This window comes from Natator depressus, chromosome 10 (genome assembly GCF_965152275.1).
Source record: "Natator depressus isolate rNatDep1 chromosome 10, rNatDep2.hap1, whole genome shotgun sequence".
Lineage (NCBI taxonomy): Eukaryota > Metazoa > Chordata > Testudines > Cheloniidae > Natator > Natator depressus.
This window is the reverse complement of record NC_134243.1, coordinates 8071358-8097329: the sequence shown is the minus strand read 5'-3', so window position 1 is coordinate 8097329 and position 25972 is coordinate 8071358. Positions and strand designations below refer to the sequence as shown.

General features: G+C 46.9%; 1 protein-coding gene across 8 annotated transcripts in view; it reads left to right on the top strand.

Moving 5' to 3' along the window:
* Positions 1 to 25972, top strand: part of MPRIP (myosin phosphatase Rho interacting protein) — a 172492-nt gene that overhangs the window by 109463 nt on the left and 37057 nt on the right. For 4 of the 8 annotated variants that reach the window (XM_074965111.1, XM_074965114.1, XM_074965113.1 and 1 more), the window contains 8 exons: positions 2111 to 2270; positions 13304 to 13445; positions 14099 to 14215; positions 20223 to 20279; positions 23137 to 23205; positions 23794 to 23883; positions 24428 to 24537; positions 25555 to 25593. In XM_074965111.1, the coding sequence (XP_074821212.1) occupies positions 2111 to 2270; positions 13304 to 13445; positions 14099 to 14215; positions 20223 to 20279; positions 23137 to 23205; positions 23794 to 23883; positions 24428 to 24537; positions 25555 to 25593 (784 nt within the window). Of the gene's footprint in view, positions 1 to 2110; positions 2628 to 13303; positions 13446 to 14098; positions 14216 to 20222; positions 20280 to 23136; positions 23206 to 23793; positions 23884 to 24427; positions 24538 to 25554; positions 25594 to 25972 lie in introns of all 8 variants that reach the window. The other 4 variants (XM_074965112.1, XM_074965116.1, XM_074965117.1 and 1 more) reach the window with 2 other exon arrangements.

Genomic DNA, 25972 nt, shown 5'->3' with positions numbered 1-25972 from the left:
GGTTTGCTATCCAACCCCTCCCCCTTCCCCCCCGCCCTCTCGGACTCCCCTTTACAGTCCCCTCTGGACTGGGCCCATGACTTATCAAGAGCTTTCCAGTGGGTTGCAGCCTACCCTTTGGGATATAGTGCCCTAATGGAGACAGAGAGGCACTTGCCTACAGTTGGTCCTGTTTTATTGCCAGGCACTGGGGCGCTGCTTCCTCCTCCCAACCCTATATCAGGGCAGCTGTTTACATTTTGTCTCCTCTGATTAGTCCATGGAAGCCTCTGGAGTCTGCTGTATTGTTCTAAATGAAACAATAGAGGCCTGGACTTTCTTCCTGCTTTGTATTATGTGTTCCCCTTGGATAAATCGGGGGCGGAGGGGAAAACTGAGTTTGTTTCATGTTCTGAGTGGCTAGCTAAAGCGATTGCTTTCCTCCTTGCTCTCTTGGGATTAGCTAATGGAAGAAGACTGCTCCCTTTGTGTCTCTCTGATTTAGCTGGTGTCAGCAAAGCCCTGTTTTTGATGAATCAATAGGCTTTTGCCCTTGACACCTTGGGATGTGGCGATTGGGCAGGAGGGAGAGGGAGAGAGAGAGAGTGTGTGTGTGTGTGTGTGTGTGTGTGTGTGTTACCTCCACAGGTGCTGCTTTTCATTCACTTGTTTTTCGGTTGGAGAAAACAGTAACTTACCATCCAGCTTATGATCTTCAGAATGGATGGGAAAGTCGCTGCTGGATGTAGACCTCTCTGCTGCCTCTCCTTCTTCCCTGCACGTGTGTGTGTATCCATACACACCTACCAACCAACCAGCAAGTCAAGTCTGCCTGGAACAAAACGATTTTCTCCACATTCCAAACTTACACATGGAGAATCTTCTAGAGGCCAATAATTCAGGAAGTGCAGTGGTGATTAGATGCAGACTATTTTGGCCCTTGAAAACAAATGCTCGTGCACAATTTTGTGGTGGTGTGAATGCAAAATGGGAATTGTTCTTTGTGCCCTCTGTAGCAAGAAGCTTCAGTGTGGAGGGGTTTCCCTTTCCTTAATGCCTTTGTCTGTGCTGGCATGGAGGCTGGTGGTCACTAACTCACTCTGGCAAAAGGATGCATACAGCTGTTTTTCATCTCACTCAAATGGAGGGCCTGACACCCGAATTGCAATGAGGCCTTTATGCTCTCCTAGCTCCCCATTTTTTCTGGGGAGGAAGAAATGAAGAGCTGTTGATGGAGCCACACTTCCTCCAGCTGTTAACACACCTTCCACTCTCTTGTTCCCCTCTCCTGACCTTCTCCCTTTACTGGAATCAGACACCACCAAAGTTAATTTTACTTGTGATTAGGAAATGCATTGGTGTTTGCTGGCTGAACCTCTGAGCTTCCTTCTAATATATACAGGTACAACTTGTTGAGAAGCCTCCTCTTTATGTCTTAACAAAACACCTGCTCTTCCCTGTTCTTGTGTCCCTCCTCCAAGGCTCTGTGGAGACAGGCTGGGTCAGATCATTGCGTGCTTGGACACAGAAATAAGGGGAGACTTTATTGGCCCTTCTGCAGTATGGCTGCTCCTGACCAGATGCGACAAGCTGGCTGGGCACCTGATAGCATTCTGCTAGCTACATTCCCACCTGTTGCGGAAGTCTCTGTTGTCATTTTCCAGTTTTTCCCTCTGTAAATAAGTCAAAAGCACCCATCCCACCTTATGTCTATTGGAGCTTTGCATGTGGCACCTATGGTAGGCTGCTCAGTAATCCAAGTGTGAAATGCTGATGATTGGTGTGTCCTAGTCCACCTCCTAGCAGGTCAGTCTCCACATCACAAAAAACCTGTTCTTATCACCCCCCTTTCTGGCAGTTCTGGGCACAGAAGCCAAAGATGCAATGGATCCTGAAACTGGACTTCCGGTTTCCCTCCAGAGGTGGGTCTTCCAGGTCAGGTTTGTGTCTGGGTCCATAGGCACTGTAATGCTGGAAAATCCTATGTGGATGTTTCCCGTTCTGTGGAGGCAAGGCAGTTTGTGTTAAAATCCCCTTTTATACAAATGGAGGGGAGGCGAAATCAAGTTTGGAACCAAGCGTAGTAACCTCCACCCAACTCCTTCCCCTTGTTTTCTGTTCCGTTTCTTAGATGAGAGCTCCATGAATGGCGACCGGATAGACTGTGGGCGGAAGGCGCGTGTTGAGAGCGGTTACTTTTCCTTGGAGAAGACCAAGCAAGACTCGAAGTTGGAAGAGCAGCAGCTGCCACCTCCACCATCCCCTCCCAGCCCCAGCACCCCGAACAACAGGTACAGTTACCCCAAATCACCCTTCCAGGAGCACAGCCACCCCTTTCCTTCCCCAGGTACCAGCTCAAACAACCGAATGGTTTCCAGCTACTCACTGAACTCCCTGGATTCAAAGAGTACTTACCCCACGTGCAAGGACTTCAGCAGCAGAGACGGGGGAAGGGGAGCTGAAAGAAAGAACCACTCCCTTTCCTTCAAAGCCAGTCGGCAGTACGCCACCCTGGCCGATGTTCCCAAGGCCATTAGGATCAGTAACCGGGAGGCCTTCCAGGTGGAGAGGAAACGGCTGGAGCAGAGGACCCGGGCCCGCAGCCCTGGAAGGGAAGAGGTGGCCCGGCTCTTTGGCAACGAGAGAAGGTAAGGGGCCAGTGGCTGTTCTGTTTCTTAACTCATTTGACCATGACCACATGGTGGTGCTTGCTCTGTTAGTAAATCAGCGGCTGCTGGGACTGACGACCCTTCATAGCCCATTGTAGAGGAAATGATTTATTTGGACGATTATAGTCCTGAGCCCTCGTCTCTTAAACCAGGTACTTAACTGGTGATCGTCTCTCCTCCTTTGAATCTATTAAATGGACTGGGAGGGAATCCTGATTGAGCCATGCCACTTTTTATGGATCCGATGGTGTGGGGTCATCCATGCTTAACAGCTCTCTCTTGTCGCCCATCCCCAGCCAAAGATATTTGAGCGAACTCCCAGCTGCCCAAAGCGGGGGGCATTGAGCCAGTGCAAAGCAATGCCTCAAATTTGTACCCAGGCCATCTTTCTGAGTCTCTGTTATTTTCCAGACTCCCCTTTACTCTCAATTTCATATACAGGTCATTCCTGTAGCCACCGGGAAGCGCTCCTGATGTGGGCATAGCTAGGATATCCACTCAATGTTAACCAGCAAAGGATGTGATCCCCACCAGTGCTGTGTTAGCACAGGTTACCGATGGTTCTTGGCAGATCCTTCTCTTGGGGTAGTAGGCTGGACCTTCCTCCAGTAAGCTGCCATGTGATGCTCCGTAGTACCTCCCTTCTCCTCCTCCACCCTAGCTCAAGTGGCAGCTGGCACCATTAATTAGAGTATTTCTATAAACTGTGTTGGGGCCATGTATGTTATGCAATCGTCTGATGAGCTCAGAGAGAGGTTTCAAAGTGTCACAGTGTTAATCTTGGAGAGAGAGGAGTTGGCTGCCACTGATGCAGAACTGAGTGGGTGGCAAAACAGCTTAGTGGAGAAGGCTTTGCGTCCTGTGCACACGCTCAGTTTTTCTGGGTTTAAGGAGGCCCAGTGGGGAGGAAGGATAGATTTAACTTGCCCTGAAAAAGCCCCATTTATGTGATGACTGTAGAGTAAGCCATGAGATAAGGGCACTGGGCTAGAGGGCTGATTGTCAGTCTGATTTGCTTGCACTTGGGTTCCTGCAGGCATGTTCGCTCAAGCACTTGTGGTTTGCTTTTCACATCCCCTGGAGGACTGTTTTCACGCTGGCCCACAATTAATACAGGCATGAAGCTGCACTGCAAAGCACAGCCGCTGCTATTGCACAAGCAACACCGCTTTGCACTTGTGTGTGTTCCACTTCATTTAGATTTGCAACTGAACCATATCTGTGTCTAATCTGTGCTCCCCCAAGCAATGTATAGCTTCGCTGCCTGGCTGCAATCTTGGGTGGAGGACGAGACTCAGAGACAGCAATATCTTGGCTTTCTCCTCCCACCTGAGGATATAGTCCTTTCTGTGTCTGGCAAAAAAGATGCCGTGCTTGCCTCCTGGGGACCCCATCCTGTTACAGTAGGTGGAGAAAGAACAGTATTTCTTGGTTTGTGAATTGAGTGTGTAACATTGGCTCAAGTGTGTGTGGTCATGTCACCTGCGGGTGGCTGGCTTATAGCAGTGGCTCTCAACCTTTCCAGACTTCTGTACCCCTTTCAGGAGTCTGATTTGTCTTGCATACCCCCAAGTTTCACTTCACTTAAACTACTTGCTTACAAAATCAGACATAAAACACAAAAGTGTCACAGCACACTATTACTGCAAGACGTCTTACTTTCTCATTTTTACCATATAATTATAAAATAAACTGATTGGAATATAAATACGATGCTTACATTTCAGTTATAATTTATCGAGCAGTATAAACAAGTCATGGTATGAAATTTTAGTTGGTACTGACTTCGTTAGTGCTTTTTGTGTAGCCTGTTGTAAAACTAGGCAAATAGCTAGATGATCTGATGTACCCCTTGGAAGACCTCAGCGTACCCCCAGGGGCACATGTACCCCTGGTTGGCTTACAGAATATTAAAAGGTCTACTACTAATGCCAGCTTAATAGTTCAGGTACTAGAGGCTTGTGTGTTCTTCTGGAGCTGAAACTCCTGAGTCCTAGCCCCAGTGTGATGCTGCATAGCTGAAAGCAGTGATGTGTGTGCAACTCCTGGCTTCAATAGCTTTTTAGAGTGGTTACTTCTGAACAGCTAGTAGTGCCAGTTGGGGCGCTGGTGTGCAAATGTGTGTTCAAACTGGGGCATAGGGAGAGGGCATGGAATATCTGATGAGGGAGACAGGCATACAGATACCTGGGAAAAGAAGGATCTCAGAGCTTCTGCTAGATATTGTCCTTTTTTATTTCATCCCTGCTGATTTCTGGTTGGTGGGATGGGTTCCTCCTCCTCCCAGAGGCTACTGCACCCAGCCCCTTTTTTTTTCCTGGGCTCCTGAGGCTATTATACAGCAGCAGGCGATTGGATTTTATTGCTGTGTCAACATTGGTGAAAACTGTCCTATGTTATGTCTAATCAACTTACTGCCTTTATTTGAAGCAACTTTACTCTGCCTAGCGCGTGGGGGCAGATGAATGTCTCCTGTGCTCTTGCTTTTATTTATGTATTTTAAAAAAACATGCTTTAATAAACTCTCATCAGCACAATGACAGTGACACGGGTGGGTGTCTTTTGTCTGATTTCTGAGGCTGCCGGAAAAAGATTTAAAATAAACAAGTCTTTCGTATTGTCGCTCACCGTAATTCAGGGGCCGGTGGGCTAATGTCCTGTCAAGCCAGCCTACATTTTGTCATTATGCAGATTGTGACAATAACTCACTCAGAAGGGCTTTCTGTGATCAACCTTCCCCACACACCCCTCCCAATGTCCCTACAATTGTTTCCCTTTCCTCCCTGCCTCCTGCCTGCAGTCAGGGCTGGGAGAGGGGTTGAGGGTGGAATTGTCAGCACCAACAGAGAAGGGTTGTGTTTGAGCACGATGAGGCAGCAGCTTTCCCTCCTCCCCTCTCTCTTTTATTTAAAGAGACATTCTCCAGTGGTGTAGGCCCCAAATCTTGTGTGCTTAAAAAGTTTTACCTACCCTTCTATAAAGAGAAGCATCTTCATGATTTGAGAAGAGGTGGGTTTCTGAGAGGGGGAGGGGAAGGTGATGGCATACTCTGACAGGGCAGTGTGGGAATGATCTCTTTTCGGCAGTGTGGGAATGATCTCTTTTCATCAGTGTGTGAAGTCAGCTATAAATAGAGTGAAACTGGCAAGTTTCTAGTTTCACAGTTGAGGGGGGAAAAGTAAAATAAATATAAACAAACACCATAAATGGTCATGGATGGGGAGTAGGTGTTTAAAATGCTCCAAGCTTTAATGATCTAAGATGATGATAGTGACAGATAATTATTCCAAAATATTCAACTTGACAGTTTCCTCCCACAAAGATCGCAGATAAATGCCTGTGAGAATTAAAGGCGTGTGTTTCCCAAACTAGTTGTTAGGATTAGTGATGATCTCTCCTGCTTTTGGGGGACAGAAAGGGAGTTATTCCCTTCTCAACAGCACAGCCCTTTCTGGCCATGTGTGGGGCTGGGAACAGGGCCTCCTTCAGTCCTCCTTGGCTAGAAAGATAGTGTTTGGGAAGTGCATGGACACTGACAGGAGAGAAGAAAGGGGTTCCAAGAGGGTCATGCGGAGAAGTGGTAGTTGGGAGGAATACAAGTGTAATCCAGGGCTTTGAAAGAGAGTGCAGCCAGTTATAAATGACCTTCGTCTCAGCTGGAGGTGATCTGGGTGATGTGGGCGGGAGAGGTCACATTTTCCCTGAGCCAGGGAACTTCAGTGTTTCAAATGTTCAGGTGGACTTGGTGGAGAGAGCTGGTTTAACAGTGGACTCAAAAATTAACATTTCCCGACTCTCCGCTTGGCTTGGCTGCTTTTTAATTTGATTTACTTAGTTTACATGATTTTCTCTGCATTGAATCTGTGCCCTTTGAGATTGAGCACTTGTGAAACTTCACTTCTCAGACTGCAGGTGCCAGTTTTTCTTTAGTGCTTCAGAGCATTCTGAATGATCCTGTCCAGTAACTTTCTAACAGGTACTCCATCTCATTTTATGCTGGGAATTTACCTAGAATTATTCAACCCTCATGCAGACCCCAGTGAACTGCATCTCTTTGTCAAGCAGTGAAACCAAATAAATTTGCTAATGGTCTGTCAGTATTTTCAGCTTTTCCTCCCCTACTTCCACCAATCCACTCCAAGGCTATATCTACACTAGAGACCTTACAGCAGGACAGCTGTACCGATGCAGCTGCACTGCTTTAAGATCTCTCGTGTAGCCACTCTAAGCCGACGGCCCCATCAACATAATTAAACCACCTCCAAGGAGCGGCGGTAGCTATGTCAGTATGTCACACCCCTCAACCACATAAGTGTTGCCGACATAAATGGTAGTGTAGACATGGCCTAAATTATTGCATCAGGATTGAACCTCCAGACAGAAGAGCACTATACACTGATTTCCAGTAGCCCTAGTTAGGGCAGCCTTTTCTCTTAGTAGTCCTGTTGTAAAGACACTTACTCCATTTTTTTTTTTTTTTTTAAATTGTAAGAGATCCTATATAAGTAATATAATCATAGTGAATGTTCAGGACTGTGTTTTAAAAGAATGCTATTGATTGTTCAGACCTAAATTTTAACCTCTGATTCATAGGTGCTGGAACTAGGAGTTCTGGGGGGGCTGCTGCACCCCTTGGCTTGAAGTAGTTTCCATCATATACAAGTTTTACAGTTTGATTCAATGGCTCTCAGCACCCTAACTATACAAATTGTTCCAGTACCCCTGCTCTGACCCCTTTACAATTTTCTGTGGGGAGGGTCTGCCATATTCTAAATCTCTTCTTTATAAACATCTAAAATGAACCCACCTTTTCTGAGAAACTTTCAACAACACTATTTTGGTGTGTCTCACACATAGTCTGTGTGTGAGCTCCCCTTGCTGGTCTGATAAATTTGGTGTTTAATGCTGTGTCTACATCTCTGCACAGTCCAGCTTGGATTACCAGTGAACAAAGAGAGAAGAGGAAGTGAATTCAAGGTCCACAAGCTTGTTTCTTTAGCGCTGGAGTCATAGTAAAATGGAAATGATATGCATACAACAGTCATTTGTCCCTGATGCAGGCAACAGCCTGGGTCTGAGTCAAGTGCGTAGTGTGGGTTGTGGCTTTTGTTGTTCTACATTCCTTTAGCTGAGTTCTGGGTGGATTTGGTAGTGCTTTTACTCGGTGTTGTTGGAATAGGAGCCCTTGCAGAGATGCTGTGCCCACAGACGCTGGAAAGGCTAGCTGAGCAATAAATATAGCCCAAGTGTCCTCCCCAACCAGGCACAGGAATATGGGTATCTCTCTGGAAACCAGCTACAGGACTGACTGAGAACAAAAAGGGTTTCAAGACAATGGTAGGGAATAAGCCAGGGGTCAGCATACACTGAAATGTTGTGTTATATGCAAGTGTTTGTGTGTTACCGACCTCTCACAATGAATCCTTCACCCTCAAACCCAGATCTCTGCTGGGTCAGATGGTAGATATGTGCAAGCAGGGCAGCCTCACCCAGTCCCCTCTGCCAGGTGCCGTGAGGCTCCATTCAGCTTGGAAGAGGGAGACTGGGCTCCCCATAAGATTTCATAACTCCTTTCCTCGTCCAGTGTCTCCCCTCCCTGACCTGAGTTCTTTTAGCTACCAGGGAACCCTCAGCCCTGGGGTGCTCCGCCCGACACCCTCCTCGGCCGCCGCGGAACCCTGGGGTGCTCCGCCCGACACCCTCCTCGGCCGCCGCGGAACCCCGGGGCGCTCCGCCCGACACCCTCCTCGGCCGCCGCTCGCCTTGGCATTCCACCTAATGATGCCTGTTCCCTATTCCCAGCTGCCACGGATTCTTCAGGCCTTGCTGTTCCACCACCTGACAGCTCCTTGAACAACTTTTGTGTGACGGTTCCTAAGGCGTTTCCCCACAAGTGACACATGCACGTCCATCACCCCCTACTCCCTCAAATACAATCTGTTTTACAAGCTCTTTGGAAACTGTTTAACCAGCTGGAGAAAGGAAATGACCCTTACTCACACTGCCTCCTGAGCTTCCTTATTTATTTCAGTCTCTGCCCTTACTGAGGCCTAGAGAGGGAACATGACCAGCTCCAGGTGGTAATATCTTAATTTATGCCCTGGATGAGGTGCTCCTGTAGGGGTTTGTCTACAAATACAGGATTTATGATGGGCAATTCTTGATATAGCAAAAATCTTACTGCCATCTAGTGAGAGAAGGCTTAAAGGTAACTGGAATTCAGATGTGATGACTAACCACACAAGCTCTGCTCCTTGGGTTACCACAGTATCCTCTGAAACCGTGATGTGGGCACTGCTTGTCTGTAGCTGGGAGTTTCATGTGGCATTCGCTCTCTGTATAGTGTGTGTCATGTTAGTAATGATAGCACATTCCACTGCTACTCAGTGCTGATCTCTGCAGAGCTTTGAGGCCCTCTGATTGATTGGTGTTTGCCCATGCTTGCTTATAACCTGCAGGGTTTTAAAGGAGATTCTTCTTACTGAGGCCTGGTCTACAGTACAGAGTTAGGCTGACGTAAGGCACTTACGTTGACCTAATTATGTCAGTGTCCACACTACAGCCTCGCTCCCACCAATGTAAGTGCTCTCCTACACTGATATCATAACTCCAACCTTCACAAGAGGCGTGGGGCTTATGTCGGTGTAGTTAGGGTGACGCAGTGTCCCTGTAGACACAGTGGGTTACTTACATCGTCTGTTGGCTGTCGTTCTTTTCAATTTCATGGCTTCCTGCTGGAGTGTGAAATTGACAAGAAAGCCCGGCTCACAGCTCAGGCTGTCACCTGGGGATGGGTGGGGGGCTCCCCACTCCCAGCCGGGCTGCCGACCAGGCTCCCTGGCTGCACCGAGGCTCACGGCTCCCTGCTGGGAACCCAGCAGCTCTCCGGCTTCAAGCGCAGAGCAGGTAGCCAAGAGCCCAGGGGGGTCAGCCTAGCTCCTGGCGGGGAGCTGCACATGGAGCTGAGAGCTTGGGCTCTCGGCCCCCCATACTGCCCCTTGTAAGTCGGTGGAAGCACTCCTGGTGAGGATGCGCACCACCAGCAGTTGTGTGGACATGAACTACCACAGTAGTTACTCTGGTGGCTGTAAGTTGACCTAATATAGGTCGGCTTAAGTTTGTAGTGTAGACATGACCCATGTCCTAAATTCTACCCTCCTCAGATTACAGGAATTGGGACCTGCTATGGAATCATAGTTACATGTTTGCTGAAATATTTCTCCCTATTTTCAATAAATCACAGAGCTGCCCTGAAATTGCAGACAAATTGTACTGATGGATTTCTCTGACACCTTCTCTGTGTCTTTGAGTCTTAGAAGTGAGTGTCGTCCCCCTGCAACCCCAATGCATTACACCTTTGCTTTGTAAACAGAGGTTACTCACTCCTTCCTTTCATTTTATTTTATTTTTTTTCCTTGTAACAGTCCTCTAATGTTGTGCATCCCTTGGGGTAATTCCCTTTCCTGTCTCTCTGAAACACTCTTACAATCTCTCATGCAGCTAAATAATAAATGAATACAACAAAACTCTTCCCCATCAAAGAAAATCATTTTAATTATAGATTTTGTTGTCAGTCTTTGTAGCTCCCCCTTTACTTTAACTCAATTCTGTGGCTTGTGTTCAGTGGCCTGGAGCAGATTAATAGCTTGCATGGAAGATGAGCTCCCTAGGACTAGCTTAAGAGTTGAGAGAGTACTGAATGACACCACATCTCTTTAAATACTTCATATCTTCTTTGAAGTTTGGAGCCGATGTTCGTAGGGGCAGGTTCTCTCTCAGGTGCCCATGTGTAGCTGTCATCCGCATGGGATGAACAGAGAATGGATTAATCTCAGCTCTCTCACACACTCACCGTGTCTTTGTCAGCCACTGCAATACCTGTCTTGAAATATTTAACCAATGGAGGGAGCAATCTAATGATGATAACACTGGGTGCTTTGATTTGGTTGCTATGATTCTCCTTCCCCCCCACCTTTGGTAATGAATTCTTGGGATGATTTTGCTTTGATTTATTTATATAGAGAGATATAGATATATATTTCCTTTTCTGTTCATTCATTTTCCAGCCTTGTTTTCTTCCAGGTCTTGTTGCTCTCCACCTCCTCCTCCTGTGTTGCTGTGTGACGTGTCCTTTATTCCGCCTGCTTCGCTACCATCTCATCTCAATCTCAAGCCGTAGACAACTCGATGGTGCAGCCCCTTTCATGAGAAATCAACTTGCTTTTGGTTTTTTGGTTTTGTTTTTAATTTTCTTCAGAACTTCACCTGAAAGGGAAGAGACAGTGTTAATTTATGGGTCTCTTATTCCATGCTAAACTGAGTCCGAGAGAGAAGGCTGGGCTGGTGAAAGGGGCACTGTTGGGTTAAAATCAAGTATGCAAAGAAATTCCCCTTACCTGTTTTACTAAAGATTAGGCCCCAATCCTGCAGGCTGCATTGTATGAGTGTACCTCTGCACCTATGTGGGGCTTTAATTGGTCTCTACAAGGGCGCAGGGTTCTAGCCTGCAGCTTTCAGGATTGGGGCCTTAGATGGTTCAAATGGAGTGAGCTATTTCTCTAAAATTTGATTGATTTAAAAGACTGTCCTTACTGATGTTGTCTACGTTTTGCACTTTCTTTATCTTTTCCAGTGAATGCAGACCTAGTAAACTCTTGTTTCTAGTTGATTTCGCTGTCTGGTTCTTATGGTCTAGTTCTGTGCTGCATTGTTGGGATTGCAAACACCGCAAGAGAAAGTTTATGTTTAAGCCATATTTTACTTTATGAAATTTGGTAAAAATTTGTAAAACCCTAACTGACCTCACAATTTCCCTTTTAAGAGAAGAATGGAAAATAATTTTTGGTAACTAAACAACTTATTTCTCCTGAATTGGCTGCTGTTTGACGATGCGTTTTTGTTTTTTTTTGTTTTTGTTTTTTTTAATACATATGTTGGAGATGAACATGAGCTAAACTCAGATTCAAACACTTCTAAACCTTATGATTAAGAATTTAAGCCCAGTTTGGATCCAGATATTGTGATGAGGCCTCATCTTTCCAATGCATTGAATTTTAGCAAGGTTCAAAATCAGGGTCCAAATTTTGCAGCTTGGGCTCCTCTGTTGCATGTGCTAGTGATGGGTGAATCTCTAAAAAGGTTCCTAGTCTCAGATAAAGGCCCAGAGATTGATCCTTATCTGAACCTCTTGGCTGTACAAAATCTCTCACTACCAGGCCTCTTTGAGAATTCCAGTAGTTCCCGTTATGGGGTCGGGCATGACATACTAGCGTGCTGCTGATCCCAGCTGCAAAAGTGGGCAGTTTTCCCAACCTCAGAAGGCTTGTGGTTTGGGCTTAGGGAGATGTTTTGGGTTGGTTCCTTGCCCATCCCCCTATATATATATATATATATATATAAAAAAATAAAATATGAGTTGTCCCCTCTCTGCTATTAGAGCAAGGGGTGACCAGTGTCTTGTATGAGAGGCTCTGCTGCTTAGTACTGCAGTTGGAGATTGGTCAGTGTTGCAGCAAATAACCTCCTTCCATACAGGATATGCAGAGTGGTTTAGACAAAGAGGACCCTTTTGAAATGACCAGTATGCCATGTTATTGCAGTAATAGCTTTTGATGTTTGTAGACAAGGACAGGAGCAGCAGTCTGATGACCAATGCACTAACCCTACAAAAATGTACACATGCACTTAATTTATGCATTGTGAATAGTCCTACTAAAAGTGTATGTGATTACTCACAGGGCATAGCATTAAGCATGTGGGTGAATCTTTGCAGGGTCAGGGCCCTACTGTTTATATTGGGGCTACTAGAAAATATCCTTTTTCCTTTGTTCTCTGAGAATGTTCCTCTCTACATCTGTAAACGTTCTCAGGGCAACGCTGGTCTACGGGTTGGTTTGCTACAGAGTTGGGGAGTGAAGGGATGAACACAGAACCAAAGATGCCGAATGGGGAAGGCTCATTGGGAAAAATAGTTATTGCTGGTTTAGAAAATGTTTTCAAGATTAAAAATAATGTGCCAGGGCAGGAAAGCTCTGTGGCGCAACCCACTAGCCATTGTGAATTGGGAAGGAGATCATTGAGACCCCTGTTGCATTAAATCATGTGCAAATATTAGGGGGTGGAGAAGAAGGGCAAACAGACCCTACTAATAATATTAAAAATAACTTTGTGTGGAGGTTGAATATACTTAGAGCTCAGAAGCTGTGAAAGGTCAGATTTTCCATATGAAATCTGCTACCTCAGGCTGAGTGTGTATCAGAGACCAGAAGAGCCCCTTTTCTGTAGTACATGACCAGCAAAGAGTTCATCCCAGTTTGATCTGACACAAGCAGTTAGTTCTCCTAGGCTGGAAGTCAAGCATTCTGTAATCTTTTCTTATGGCTTCAGAGCCTGCAGGTAAAGTCCTGCCTGTCTAGTTGAGACCTGTTCTTTGACTTGAATCCCCCATGTTTTCCAGCATGCGGGGGAACTTGAACAAAAAGGCATGAATGCACAGGCTTCGAGAGGAGCAGTTTTTCAGAGTTCTGTAGGATGTAACCCTTGTTGCCGCTACCCTGGGAGAGCCTCTTGCTCTATGGGATTCTGTAGTGACTCGCAAAACAGTCGCTGCTTTGCGTTAAACAGGCACCGGTTTCCTCTCTCTCTCTCTGTTCCAGGCGGTCCCAGGTAATTGAAAAATTTGAGGCATTAGATATAGAGAATGCAGAGCATATGGAAACCAATGCGTCCGCAGGCCCCTCCCTTTCCAGCGAGACACGTCAGGGCAGGAGTGAGAAGAGGGTTTTCCCCAGGAAACGGGTAAGCCTTTCGTTTCTCTCTGAGGTAGGATGAAGGCACCTGCCTATGTTCTTGGAGAATGTGGTTTTGGCTGGCAGCTTATATTTAGTGCTCTTCCTAGTACAGCTAGGATTGTCCTTGGCTTCAGGTCCTAACTGGCAATTTCTGTGCATGGAGCACAGAATCTAGAGGTCTTGGGACAGAGGGCGCATGTACCGCAGCGGGCAGGCCTCGAGCACGAGTGAGCAGCGCTGATTTGCCACTCACTGCTCAGTCTCCTTGCTTCGGTGGTGGGATCAGAGCAGAAGACAAATCACCTTTCTCTCTCTCTTCCTCCGGGATAGGAAAGGGAGGCATCAGATCTGGCATAGAAAAAACACAGCAGATGACATGAAGTATTAATAAAAAGAAATTAACTAATGGAAGTATGTGATCTTGAAAATCTTGTAGCCTAAAGTGAGTTTAGATGTACTGGAGCCAGTCTAATGCCTCGGACTCTGTGTCCAGAAGAGCCAGATGCTTCTAAAAGCACACGAAGAAAAGTATGGTGTGAGCTCATTAATTTTAATTGTGGAGTCTAAGAAACGTACACCACTGGGTCTTTGACATTGTGAGAGATGGGAGTTGCTGTTTTGTGTTGATGTTGCGGTAATCTGGGCTAATTCTGTTTTCAGGACTTCACCTCTGAAACTGCAGCAGTAGGATCCATCCTGGAAGTCTCAGCTTCCCCTTTGTCTCCACACCGTAGAGCAAAATCACTGGATAGAAGATCCACTGAGTCCTCCATGACGGTGAGACCAAAAGGTTTTTTTCATTCAATACTGGCATGTGGGAATGAAGGCATTGGCATGGCGTTCTTGGTTGAATGGAAACGCTCCATCTCTTTCAGCTGTTAGCCTTGTGAGAGCTCCTCTGCCATTGCTCTCAACCCCCACGGTGGACTAGGGGCCAAGTCCAGATCTGGTGTAAACAGCTGCAATTCCATTTACTTGAACCCAGTCTGAATTTGGCCCAGAGTATGTTAGAAGCTAGACCTGGAAAAGAGATCCTGTAATTTATCTAGTCCATCTCCATGCCAGGGCAGTGGAGAGGCAGAGACCTGGGGGAGGGATTCGTTTTCCTAAGAGCATTGAGCAGATGCAAGAGCTGATCTGGGAACTGGCTCCTCATTTCCCTATTTGGCAAACAATTTTTCTGTGTAATAGTCAGTTACCTGAATGTTATGGTTTGCCATACAGGTGCCATGTGCTTAAGGTGACAAATCAGCCCAACCATTACCAGAAAGGAACACTCCCTTCTTTTGTTTTCACATACTGTCATTCCCATCTGAGGTGGCTTACTCAGACCATTTCAGCAGGTTAATACAATTTCCTGGGTCCCATTCAGTGCTCCAGAATCAGATCAATTGCAAGTTCACCACTCCCATGCAGTCAGATAACAACACCTCAGACTTGGTGTATTAAGAAAAATTAACAAATGAACACTGAAGTATTCTTAAAATCTTTACTTTGTGTATTTATGCAAAGTAGACATCAGTGGAAGAAAGCTTGAGAGGAAAGTTTGGAAACTAAAATCCGTAGCTTCCTTCCACTTGCAATCAACAATGTTAAAGATGGGCAGTAATACACAAAGCTTTCCCAGAAGTTCTATTCCTTCTACTTTGCTGTGAAATAACACAACCCCCTTATGTTTAAAGTAGCTTCACAGGCCTGCATTCCTTGACAACAAAGGTCTTTATTTAGCAATGTGAGCACAGCATAGTTTTAGAAATAATGATTTTTGCAACACAAAATTTCGGTAAGGCTTTGTATTTCTCTGTGATTCAAATGCCAACCAGACTTAAACAAGGCTAGCAGAACAAAATGAGACAACTTCAAGCAGTGCTCTCCTCCCACCTACTCAGTGTTGTATGCTAGTGGGTGGTATAAATGTGCATGCAGCTCTGTGCATAAGACCCTGAGCCATTCTAAATAAGTGCTACATGTTTGTCTGCAAACAGCTTTTGTTCGAGCTTTGTGTACAGACATGCACGCCCACCCAGCACGCGCTCACACACAAAGCATTGCATTTATGTATCAGTTTTTATTGTAGGATTTGTACGTCTACAAAAACTCTTTATTTTTATACCGTTAGCACTGTTCCCAAGTTACTTAGTATTTGCGCAATTCAAGAAGCGTGACTTTGTGTTAACCATTTAGTTAAGGTAAGGAATTACGTAGTCCAATTAGCAGGATATGCACTATTTCCCTGCACCCCTTATCCCTTTATTTTGCAACTCCTGCTGTTAAAGTAACAGAAGTTGAACAATTCTGTTACCAACCTCATTCACTCACTTGTTTTTCTCCCCCTGTTTTATAACTTTGTGATTCCAAGTTTCCCCTGAAGACTTGGCTAGTCCTATGGGACTGGGACATTTATTATCAGGCAAGTCTTTCTTCTCAGACACAGGCTAAGGGTTGCATTCACCCACTTCACCTTTGTTGTCAGGATTTCTTTGGTGTGTGGAGGATCATTCATGTGTGGATGAAGCACTGGGGTCGAGTCCTTGGGTCCCTCTCAGGTCCATATTTCGTCTGTCCCTTTGTCCCCCAGTCTGTGTGCATCCCTCTATTTGACCTGGTTATCATGGACCTTCTAGTTCCACCAAGTTGTTAGTTCCAGCATCTGGCTCTTCTCAAGCTCTGGCTCTAGTTCCTTGTACAAAGGCACTGATCCCCCTCACCACACGTCTGTGCATGGCATACAGCAAACACTAGGTGCGGTGACAGATTTGCCTAAGGGTATGTCTACCCTGCAGCTGGGAGTGAGCCTCCTAGCCCAGGGCAACAGACGCACATTAGCTCCGCTCAAGCTGGCATGCTGAAATTTAGCAGCATTATGACATAGGCAACCGCTCAGGCTGGCTGCCAAGGTCAGCCCACCCAACCGCCTGGGTCTGAGCTCAGGTGACTAGCCTAAGCTGCTCTGCCCGTGCCACAACACCCATGCTGGTACTTTTAGCATGCTAGCTTGAACCAAGCTAGTGCTTGTCTGTTCATTTGGCTGGAGGCTCACTACCAGCTGACGGTTAAAAAGCTCTGTTGTCTTCTCTCGTTCTGGGTCAATGTTTCAATGAAACCCCTTCTTCTGCCTTGAAATATGGTTCTGTTACTGATGAGGCAACTTAACAGCATCTTCTTGCTACTGTGGCTTTTAAATCCTTAGTTTCACTAAGTTTAAACTAAGAGCTCTAGTGGACTTTGAAGGTTTGCTAAACAGGGATCTAATTCTGCTTTAATAGAAGATTGTTCCCCAGGGATGTCATTTGTCATGGTGCGGGGCGGCAATTGCCACCCCCCCACAACCCCAGACTTTTCATAGCTCTGTATGCTCCATCCAACGTTTCTGGATATAATATAATCACACACAGCGTTCTAGAGGCTGACAGAACTTTGCCCCTCCCAGAATTTTTCTGTAATGATGACCCTGCCCTTCCTTTACAATTTTTTTCAGCAAGTAAGTATACTGCCCTCGAAAGTCTGTAACATCTTCACTAGTTCTGCTTTCCTTTGCAAAATGCTTGGTTGGGAACAAATGAACGTGGATCCAAAATACAGTTTCTTCTTAGCAGTACAGAGCTCTCTTCAACTCTCCATGGGTGATCATGAAGCTCTTCTCTGTAGTCTTTGCCTGCAGAGGGGCTGTGGCTCACCAGGACCACTGGTTGTATGATCAGAACATCGCCTTCTCTCACAAGAGAATCCGGGCTCTTTCATTAGGTGAACCAATCATAAAATAAAGATGCTGCAGCTCGCATAGCTTAGTGAGCTTGGTTTCTGGAAGCTCTGAATACTCAGCACAGTCTCTTACCTGTGCCCAATCCATGCAGCATTCAAGGCTGCCTTTTCAACAGGGATTATCTGTTAGGGTCCAGTGGGCGTATCCCACCTGGTCATGCTATTGCAAATGCAGGGTGGTCCTGGCCATTGGTGAATCTCTTTCCTGTCTCCTCTTTGGATTCTGTAGTGTTTCTGGAGCAGTGTTCGGGTATTATTCCCCTGGGTTTTGTGATGCTGAACTGGGCATCCTTCCCCTTAAGGACATTGAGGGACAAACTGGATTTAACAGGTTTCTGTTTAGATTTCCTTTCCCCTGTGTTCACGGCTTCCTTTGCCATTGCCAATAGATTTGTGCTGGTTCATTTAAACCTGGCTTCTCCTCCTCCTCCTCCTCCTCCTCCGCTCCCAGCTGCATCTCTGACTTGATCCTGCTGTGAGGTTTCAAAGCCGCAACGCTTGGCATCCGTCACTTTCATGACAACAGGTTGTGAAGTCCTAAAAACAGGATTATATCTTGCATGCAGGCTGAAGCTGAAGGAGGAGCTGATCAGCGAGGGAGGGAAAATACTTCCACCACCTACATTAATATGCAATAAACAGGATGCGAAATAAGAAACTTTCAGCTCACCCCTGTGTGGAAAAGTCCCCTCTTCAGAGTTAAAGGCTGTTCTTTTAGGTGCAGTCTACTGTTAAATCCACTTATAAGGAAATCTGACCAGGGTTCCATATAGGGTTATGAGATGCTGGTACTCCCTTCATGCAAACCTCTAGGGTATTTCATGGCCTCGTAAATAGGAACTCGGCCATATGTTGATACGCACTGTACCACATGATTGCCAGCTGCCAGCCATGCCAGGCAGAGTTTATAAATAGAGGCAGAGAAGCAGGGAGTGAGGGCAAGGAGGCTTTGTGGATGGAAGACTAATGAAGAGCCACAAGGATAAGGTAGGCCTGGGCTTTCTGATTGTGCCAGCAGACTCCAGGGTTTGGTACCTAAGAGCTAATGGGGCGGGGGGGCAGGGCCCTTAGAACCTGCCTTGCTTTGGAGAAAAATCTCCTTCCCCGTCACACCAGCGAAAGCTGCGAAGTCCATGGATGTCGCTCCCCAAGTCTCGAAGGATGAAAAGCTCGTGTGCAACGCCTGGAGTTGAGCAATAATATGGCACCCTGGTATGCACAAGGAAGGCAACACTCTGCCTCTCCCTGCCCCCATGGGGCATATCGGGGACCGCAGCTGGCACCTCTTTGGTGTGAAACAATGGAGAAACCCAACAGGATGTTCTGGATAAATAGGCTGGACTCCATGTCGGTGGCATCTTCTCTCCCCTCATCCCCCCAGTCATCTTCCTGCTCCAGTAGCATAGACTAATTGTATGGGGTCTGGCCAGCGTGAAGCAAAAGCTGGATCTTGGGTGATGGGAGGGGGTGGAAGTGGAACTTCTTGAGCAGGTTTCCGCTGGCTGTGTGTGGCTGCTGTCGGGGAAACTTGCACTTTGATGAACTTCGCCCTTGCCCGCAATCTCTGCCCACCCAGCCAGCGCAAGGACCAGCATAGATACCTCCGCAACCCTCTTTTTACACTTTAGTGGCAAAAGTCCAAAGAATCCTTGAGCAGGAGGCACCTGGCTCCTGCTCTTCTAGCCACGGGGCTGTTTTCTTGCTTAGGGGAACTTTAGAATTATAGAAGATTAGGGTGGGCAGAGACCTCAGGCGGTCATCTAGTCCAATCCCCTGCTCAAAGCAGGACCAACCCCAACTAAATCATCCCAGCCAGGGCTTTGTCAAGCCGCGCCTTAAAAACTTTATCTGATTGGATTGCCAAACCTGAAACCGAAGCCTGATTGGACCCTGCTAGCTGGTCAATGTCTGCGATGATGTTGAGCTTTGCACAACTAGTCTCCATCTGGAGACCTCCCATCTGCTTGCTTTCCCCTGGAGAGCTGATGAATTTCCATCTGTCTCACATCTGATTCCCACCCTCTCCTGGCCAGTTTCCTTGGCTTATTCTTTTGCTCTCTGTTTTGATGACTCCTCCCTGCCCAGGCATTGCTGCACTCAGTCTTGTATGCTTTGGGTGCCTGGGAGGAGGAAGTAGCACAGCTGTGCAGTCACCATTAGAACACCTGGTTAGTCAGTGGCTCCTTGTGCTGCTGTATGTCTGAGGAATTGGGGAACAGAGAACAGCTTCTCCAGCCAGCAAGCTTGGGAACTTGACAGCTTTTCCTTACCTCTCTTCTTACTAGCTGTTCTTTGTTATGAAGGGGACTCTGTAAGAAATGGCAGCAGGGCACGTGGGTTCCCCTGCAAAATACCTTCTGCATGACCGTGGCTGCCCAGGTGATACCTAATCTCTGAAACACCAAGGCCTTGTTTGCAACAGCCTCTTTCGTCTTGTCTAGACAGGCTGGGTTAAAAAGCCAGTAGCCTTGCCTACCCCAGCATTCCCACTGTTGCTCCCTCTGGACCTCGCCAGCCTGGGGGGGAATCCAAGTCGCCGTGGGGCAGGCGGGGAGAATCCCCCATATCTCTCCAGCGTCCGCGGGCGGGGGCATCCCCCGGAGCTCCCTAGTCCCCGTGGGTTAAAGGGACCCCCAGAGCAGATAGCAGGGGAACCCTTGCAGTTCCCCGGCCTGGGGAAGAATCCCCCCGCATCTCCCCAGCTGCAGCAGCTCCCAGCCAGTGGGCAGGGGCCACAGTTCCCAGCCACAGCAGGGCAGGGTGCTGGACACTCCTCCCTCCCCATTTTGTCGTAGACATTTTTAGTAAAAGTCAGGGACAGGTCACGGCTTTTGTGAATTTTTGTTTATTACCCGTGACCTGTCCATGACTTTTACTAAAAATGTCCATGACACAATCATAGCCTTAATTATATTGTATAAATCATTGCTGAGGGATTTCTCCATGGTAGAGTTGGAAGCCAGCACTTCATCTGAATCCTCAAAAAGATCTAAATGTCTCCCTTTCTTTCCTCTCTTTGCAGCCTGACCTGCTGAACTTCAAGAAGGGGTGGCTGACGAAGCAATACGAGGATGGACAGGTAAGTCTAGTGGGACATGGTCTTTCTCAGCCACCATCTTGGATGCTGTGGTCAGTCAGCATTTGTATGTAACCAGGCATTAGCCCACCTGTAACATGGTCTCCTTGGGGAGGGGACTGTCCCTTTTCCCTGTGGCCTGGCACGGTGCAGTTGTCTGTCTGCGTTTGTGCACATGGCGCTGTGGCTATACCCAGAATCCAAATAAATGGCCAAGGGGTGCAGCTGTGTGGCTGCTCATTTGTGAGCAGGATAGATTCTTCGTTAAAGATGAACTCAAAAGGCTTTCCACCCTGTCCAGCCCCTGGGACAGGACTCAAGATTTCCCCCCGTCAGAGCTGGTGCATTTTCAGCTTCCTACCTTGCTGTAGAACTATGAGGGCCTGAACTCCTGATCTGAACAGGTTAATAAGGGAAAAGGTATGGGGGGAGGGGAAAGCGTGTGTGTGAGAGAGAGAGAGACACGTTTCGGGCTCCTAAGATGATTCGTGTGCAGTGCTCAGCATTTATATAGCACTTTCCACCTTCCCACAGTAACAAACTTGTACCGCTCCTGCAAGGTGGATCTGTATTTGCCCTGTTTTACACCTGGGGGGAGGCATCTTGGCAGAGCAGTGTGCAGGGAGAACTCGGTCAAATCTATAGCCTGGCACAGGCCAGGCAGCCATTGCTAGGTGAGCTCTACCTATCTCCCCACCCATCACCCCACAAGCAGGGCCTACCTGGGGCAGGAATGGCTGGCATTCTGCATTGCAGAGGATTCAGGCCCCTGCATCTGAATGTCATTTAACAGGTTTCTAGGGAGTTGAGGTCAGCGGGGGCTGCACCATTGGTTCTCTTGGCTTCATCTGCCTTGTGGTCACAGCCACCTCTTCAGAATCACTAATTAGGTGCAGAACATGCGCCCTCAGAATCATGGGAACAATGAGAGAGAGAGCAATTAGATTAAATCAGAATGTCTCCATTAAGGCACTAATGGAAGCACCAGCTTCCCACCTTCCTCTCCTTCCTTCCCTCAGGGGTTGTGGTTAAGTGCTCAGCTCCCACAGCCTTAAAGGCTGGCAGATGATACTGGGTTGTGACTGAGCTCATGTTACTATTTATAAAGAATCCCCACCCCCTCCCCAGCCAGGGAGGCTGGGGGAGTGATGTGGACTGTGTAAGCATGGGGCTAGGGTACAGATTCTGAATCTTGGGGAACTGGTGGGGAGTCCATCCTCTCCTCAAAGTGCCCCTGCCATCAGGAGAACGACGGACTGTAAAAATGACGTCAGGTTTGTTCCTTGCTTTTCTGCACATCCAGTGCATTCAGTTTAGCGATGCTCTCCTGCCTGCCACCATTGCATCTCAGTCTGCTGCGTGAAGATCCAAGCTCTGCCCTTTCTATTAATCCCCAGCACTACAGACTGGAATCATAATTTAGTCAGCTCTTTTTGCCGGGGGGGGGAACCTACAAATTGAGCTATGAGATCCAGGTTCGGCAGGGTTCAGTTCTCATCAGAAAATGTCTCTTTCCATGCAAACAGGGCTGGAAATACAAGTGCATGTAACTGAAAGGCAACACTTACAAGGGAAAGCATAGAACTGTTTGATCTGGTTCTCTTAGATGGGGGAACTGGAATCTCTCTGGCAGCAAGTCAAGGAAATTAATATGGTTATTAAACCCTGATTTTTAGCTACAACACTTCGAATGAAATGCTAGGATGTGAGTTCTGAAAGAAATGCCTTTCTGTATCCATCTGTTGTCTCTTGTCTCATGGATCATTGGTCTGACCCAGTATGGCCATTTTTATGTTACTCTTAGAAGCTGGGACTAGATGAAAGGGGATGGACCACTTGATAAATTACCCTGTTCTGTTCATTCCCTCTGGGGCACCTGGCATTGGCCACTGTCAGAAGACAGGATGCTGGGCTAGATGGACCATTGGTCTGACCCAGTGTGGCCGTTCTCATGTTCTTATGTAAAGTGTAAGCTCTTTGGAGCTGTCCATTTGTTCAAGCTTTGTGAAGTAGCTAATGCAGTGGGGCCCATGGTTCATGACTAGGGCTCCTAAGCGGTACAGTAATATAAATAATAATAGCAGTACATTACTTTAAATGGACAAAAACAAGGGGCAAATATTTGGAAATTATTGAGTTTTTTGCTCTTAACACAATAGAGGTAATATGAAGGACCCTTGCAAACACAGTGGGGAGGGATCCAAATAACTGTGATACTAACTACATGCAAAATGCAAGGTCTAGCTACATTGCTGCTCTCAAGGATTGTGGTGGCCTTTGAAACAGACAGGGAGTGCCACTAGAGGGGTCACATACAACCTAGTTAAGGGAAAACCACCCAATTCCTATATGCTCCAGAAATAAACAGGAATGTTATCTGTCCAAATTCATAAATCATGAAGAACACGTCCTTCTGAGCCTAAGAATGCAGCCATTAAACATGGTGTCTTGTCAGTAAACTGCAAGGGAAGGACTCTGAAGGTCCAAGGAATGCAACATATTTGTGATGACTTTTCTGGTCATGGCCACGTGTTATCATTGAGTGATGGTGGAGCCTTTGCAGCTCAAACTGTTGTTGGCTCTACAAACATCGCCACTCAGACAGGAGAGGATCCTATAGGTGGAAGCCATGTTCTTGACTCACCTCAGCAGCCCTCTCCCTCTCATTGATTTTTCTACTGGCTTTCAGCTGTGAGAGGTTGAGTGCCCCACCAGAGCACAGAGCAGGTAATTGCAGTCTGCCCAGCTGTTTATACAACAGTTCTACCTTTACCTTAGTGAGCTGTGAGGTGATAGCGCAGCCGCCCCAGGCGTGGGAAAGGAACAGCTTGTTAAAGGGCCTGCCTTGTTTGTTTCCTAGTGGAAGAAACACTGGTTTGTGCTGACGGATCAGAGCCTGAGATACTACAGGGATTCCGTGGCAGAGGAGGTAGGTGTCGTCTCTTTCCTCAGAGTTTAAACCCTATTCATTGCAGACTCTGGTAAGTCCTAAATGACTTCAGTGGGCCCGACTCCCAGCATTGCTCCTACAATTCTCCATATGAACACAGCTGTGTCCTGGGTGGGAGTTCAGGTTCCTGTTTGGATTTGTGTTTGTGCCTCGCAAGTGAGGTAGAAGAGCAGAAAGCCTGGGGGTGCACTGAAGTTAATTGGATGCTTCCAGCAACAAGAGCATCCCCAGCAGTGCTCATTCTCAAGCTCCCAATCCTCAGGGATTCAGTGAGAGGCAGAGCTTGGTGCAACCCCAGATCAAAGCCACGTCTCTTCCTGAACAGGAGTTTGATCACTCTTTATCCCAACTCTGCAGGCCCTTTGATGGGGTGGAGCATCCATGTTAATATGTCTATATGGGCTCTACTGTGTGTCTTGCCGTAAGCCCTTGATGTGGAGGATGAGACTGCTGACCTTGTGGTGAAGCTTCCTAAGTGGCTTCTTGTTAGATGTTGCTTTTGAACACTGGTGCGCACACTTTTAGTGTGCAACAATCCCTACAGTTTTCCTCTCTCTCGTTCCCCAGGCAGCTGATTTGGATGGAGAAATTGATTTGTCTACATGCTATGATGTCACCGAATATCCAGTTCAGCGGAACTATGGCTTCCAGATCCATGTAAGAATGCTTCGGGGAATGGGAACACTGCTATGGGGAGCAGTTGGAGAGAAGGAGGCAGATGTTTCCTTATCCCAACAGACTCCGTGGTCCATCTCCAGCAGTCACCAATGCTGGATGGATCAGAGGCAGATGAAACCACTCTTATAACACATCACTGTGGATACTATCCGATGGGAAGGGAAATGTCTTCCTGACTCCCCTCACATGGTGACCAGCTTGTGCCTTGAAGCATGTGATTGGCTAGTCATTGGTTCATGTTTTGATCAATAGTTGCTGGTAAGAAATGTGAGTGGGAGAAAGGAGTGGATTTAACGGTTCTCTCCCAAATACCCAATGAAAATGTTCTTAAGGACTTGAGTGATACACATTTGGCAAACTCAGGGCTTGTCTACACGGTACCGCACTATGACCTAGATTTCTAGTCTCTGCACTGAGGGATGAAGAGTGAGGCTGGGGAGTGAGTCCTGGCAACCCCTTGAAGGGAAGGAAAGTGCTGCCCAATAGAATCAGCCATGTTGACCTGCTCCTCCTCTTTGCCTAGACTAAAGAAGGGGAATTCACCCTGTCTGCCATGACCTCTGGGATTCGACGAAACTGGATCCAGACAATCATGAAGCACGTTCGCCCCACAGCTGCTCCAGATGTGACCAGGTAAAGAACGAGGAAAAGAACAATGCCCATCTCTCCCATTTTACCCATTCCCCTCTATCCTCTCACTTGCTGTCGAGAAATACCCACCCCCTTTCTGACTCTTTCTGGTCCCTCCCACTCAATGTTCTGGCTATTCCCATTCTCTGGGCTTAGGCTGGACACCCTTTGCTCTCCTGCTGTTTATGCAATGGCACAAGATGCATAGAGCCGAAGTTCCTCCTGTTTTGCACACCGATGTGCAACCATCTGCAGAAGGGAGCGTTCCTCCAGCTTGCATCTGCTAAAGATCGTTTGCACACCCACCTGCCTCACCTAGAGGCACGCACCTGTATTCATGGTCACTCTTAGATGTGTGTGCAACCCCTGGTTTGGGGTTGGTTATATTGGGTTTCCCATTTCCTCTTTTCAGCAAGATCAGCCTGTCACCTCAGCAAATGCCAGTTTTTAAATTAAAAGCTGAATTTGCTTGAACCCAATTTTAGTGCTCAGTGAGAAGCATTTCTTCTCTGACCTTCTAGATAGCTGCAGCAACTTCTTCCCCTTCATGTAAGATACAGGATGGCCTTCGTCCAATTGGAAAGCTTTCGGTACAAGAGGAAGGCACCCACAAATTTCATATAGTACCTGCTGTCAGACCTTGCAGCTGTGGGTAAAGTGGGCTTTACTTTCTCTCAACTAAAAATTATCGTAGTTCGGCACTGCATCAAGCCACACACATCCTGATCCCTGGGTTCATTCACTACACAACAGCCAGCCAGGAAGATGCACCCACACAATTAACCCCTTTTCTCTTATGCGTACTCAACTGGCAGCAAGTGAATTTGTGCCTGATTCCACCAGCATCAATGGAAGAGTTCTCTCCACCCAGTGCTGTCTATCCAGAGATGTTCCATGATCTCTTTCCCCTCTCCCACTCAAATACCCCCTGACAGGGTTGGCTGGTGGATCTCTCATGGCTCTCTGGGAATCCTACTCTTTCCTCACTCCTACATATGTTTGATTTCCATGCATTCCCAGGAAAAACTTCTCTTTGAAACTATCGGTGCTGAAGCCCAGGTTGGAAAACTGTGTTCTCTCCTGTATTAACATTCTGTGGTTTGTATCTCTTGTGAGTCACTGCATGCTCCCCGTTTTCTGCACTCCAGATAGAAAGTCCTGAAGTTTTCATTTCTTTTTAAAATTAAAATGAGAGAGAAGGGAAGAAGCAACCTGGTCTTGATACTTGATTTCCACACAATGGTATCTTCCGATGTGCGTAGTTACGAAGATGGACAAGACCTAGTAAATTAGAGGGGACAGTTAAACCTCTAAGGATTTGTGTAAATTCCTGTTTCATCAAGTTAGCAAAAATAAATCTAGGTCAATTGCAGTAGTTTTAATTTAGCTTATTTCAGAATTTTTGTGCAATGAGTGAATTTGGTCAGTGATGTGGACT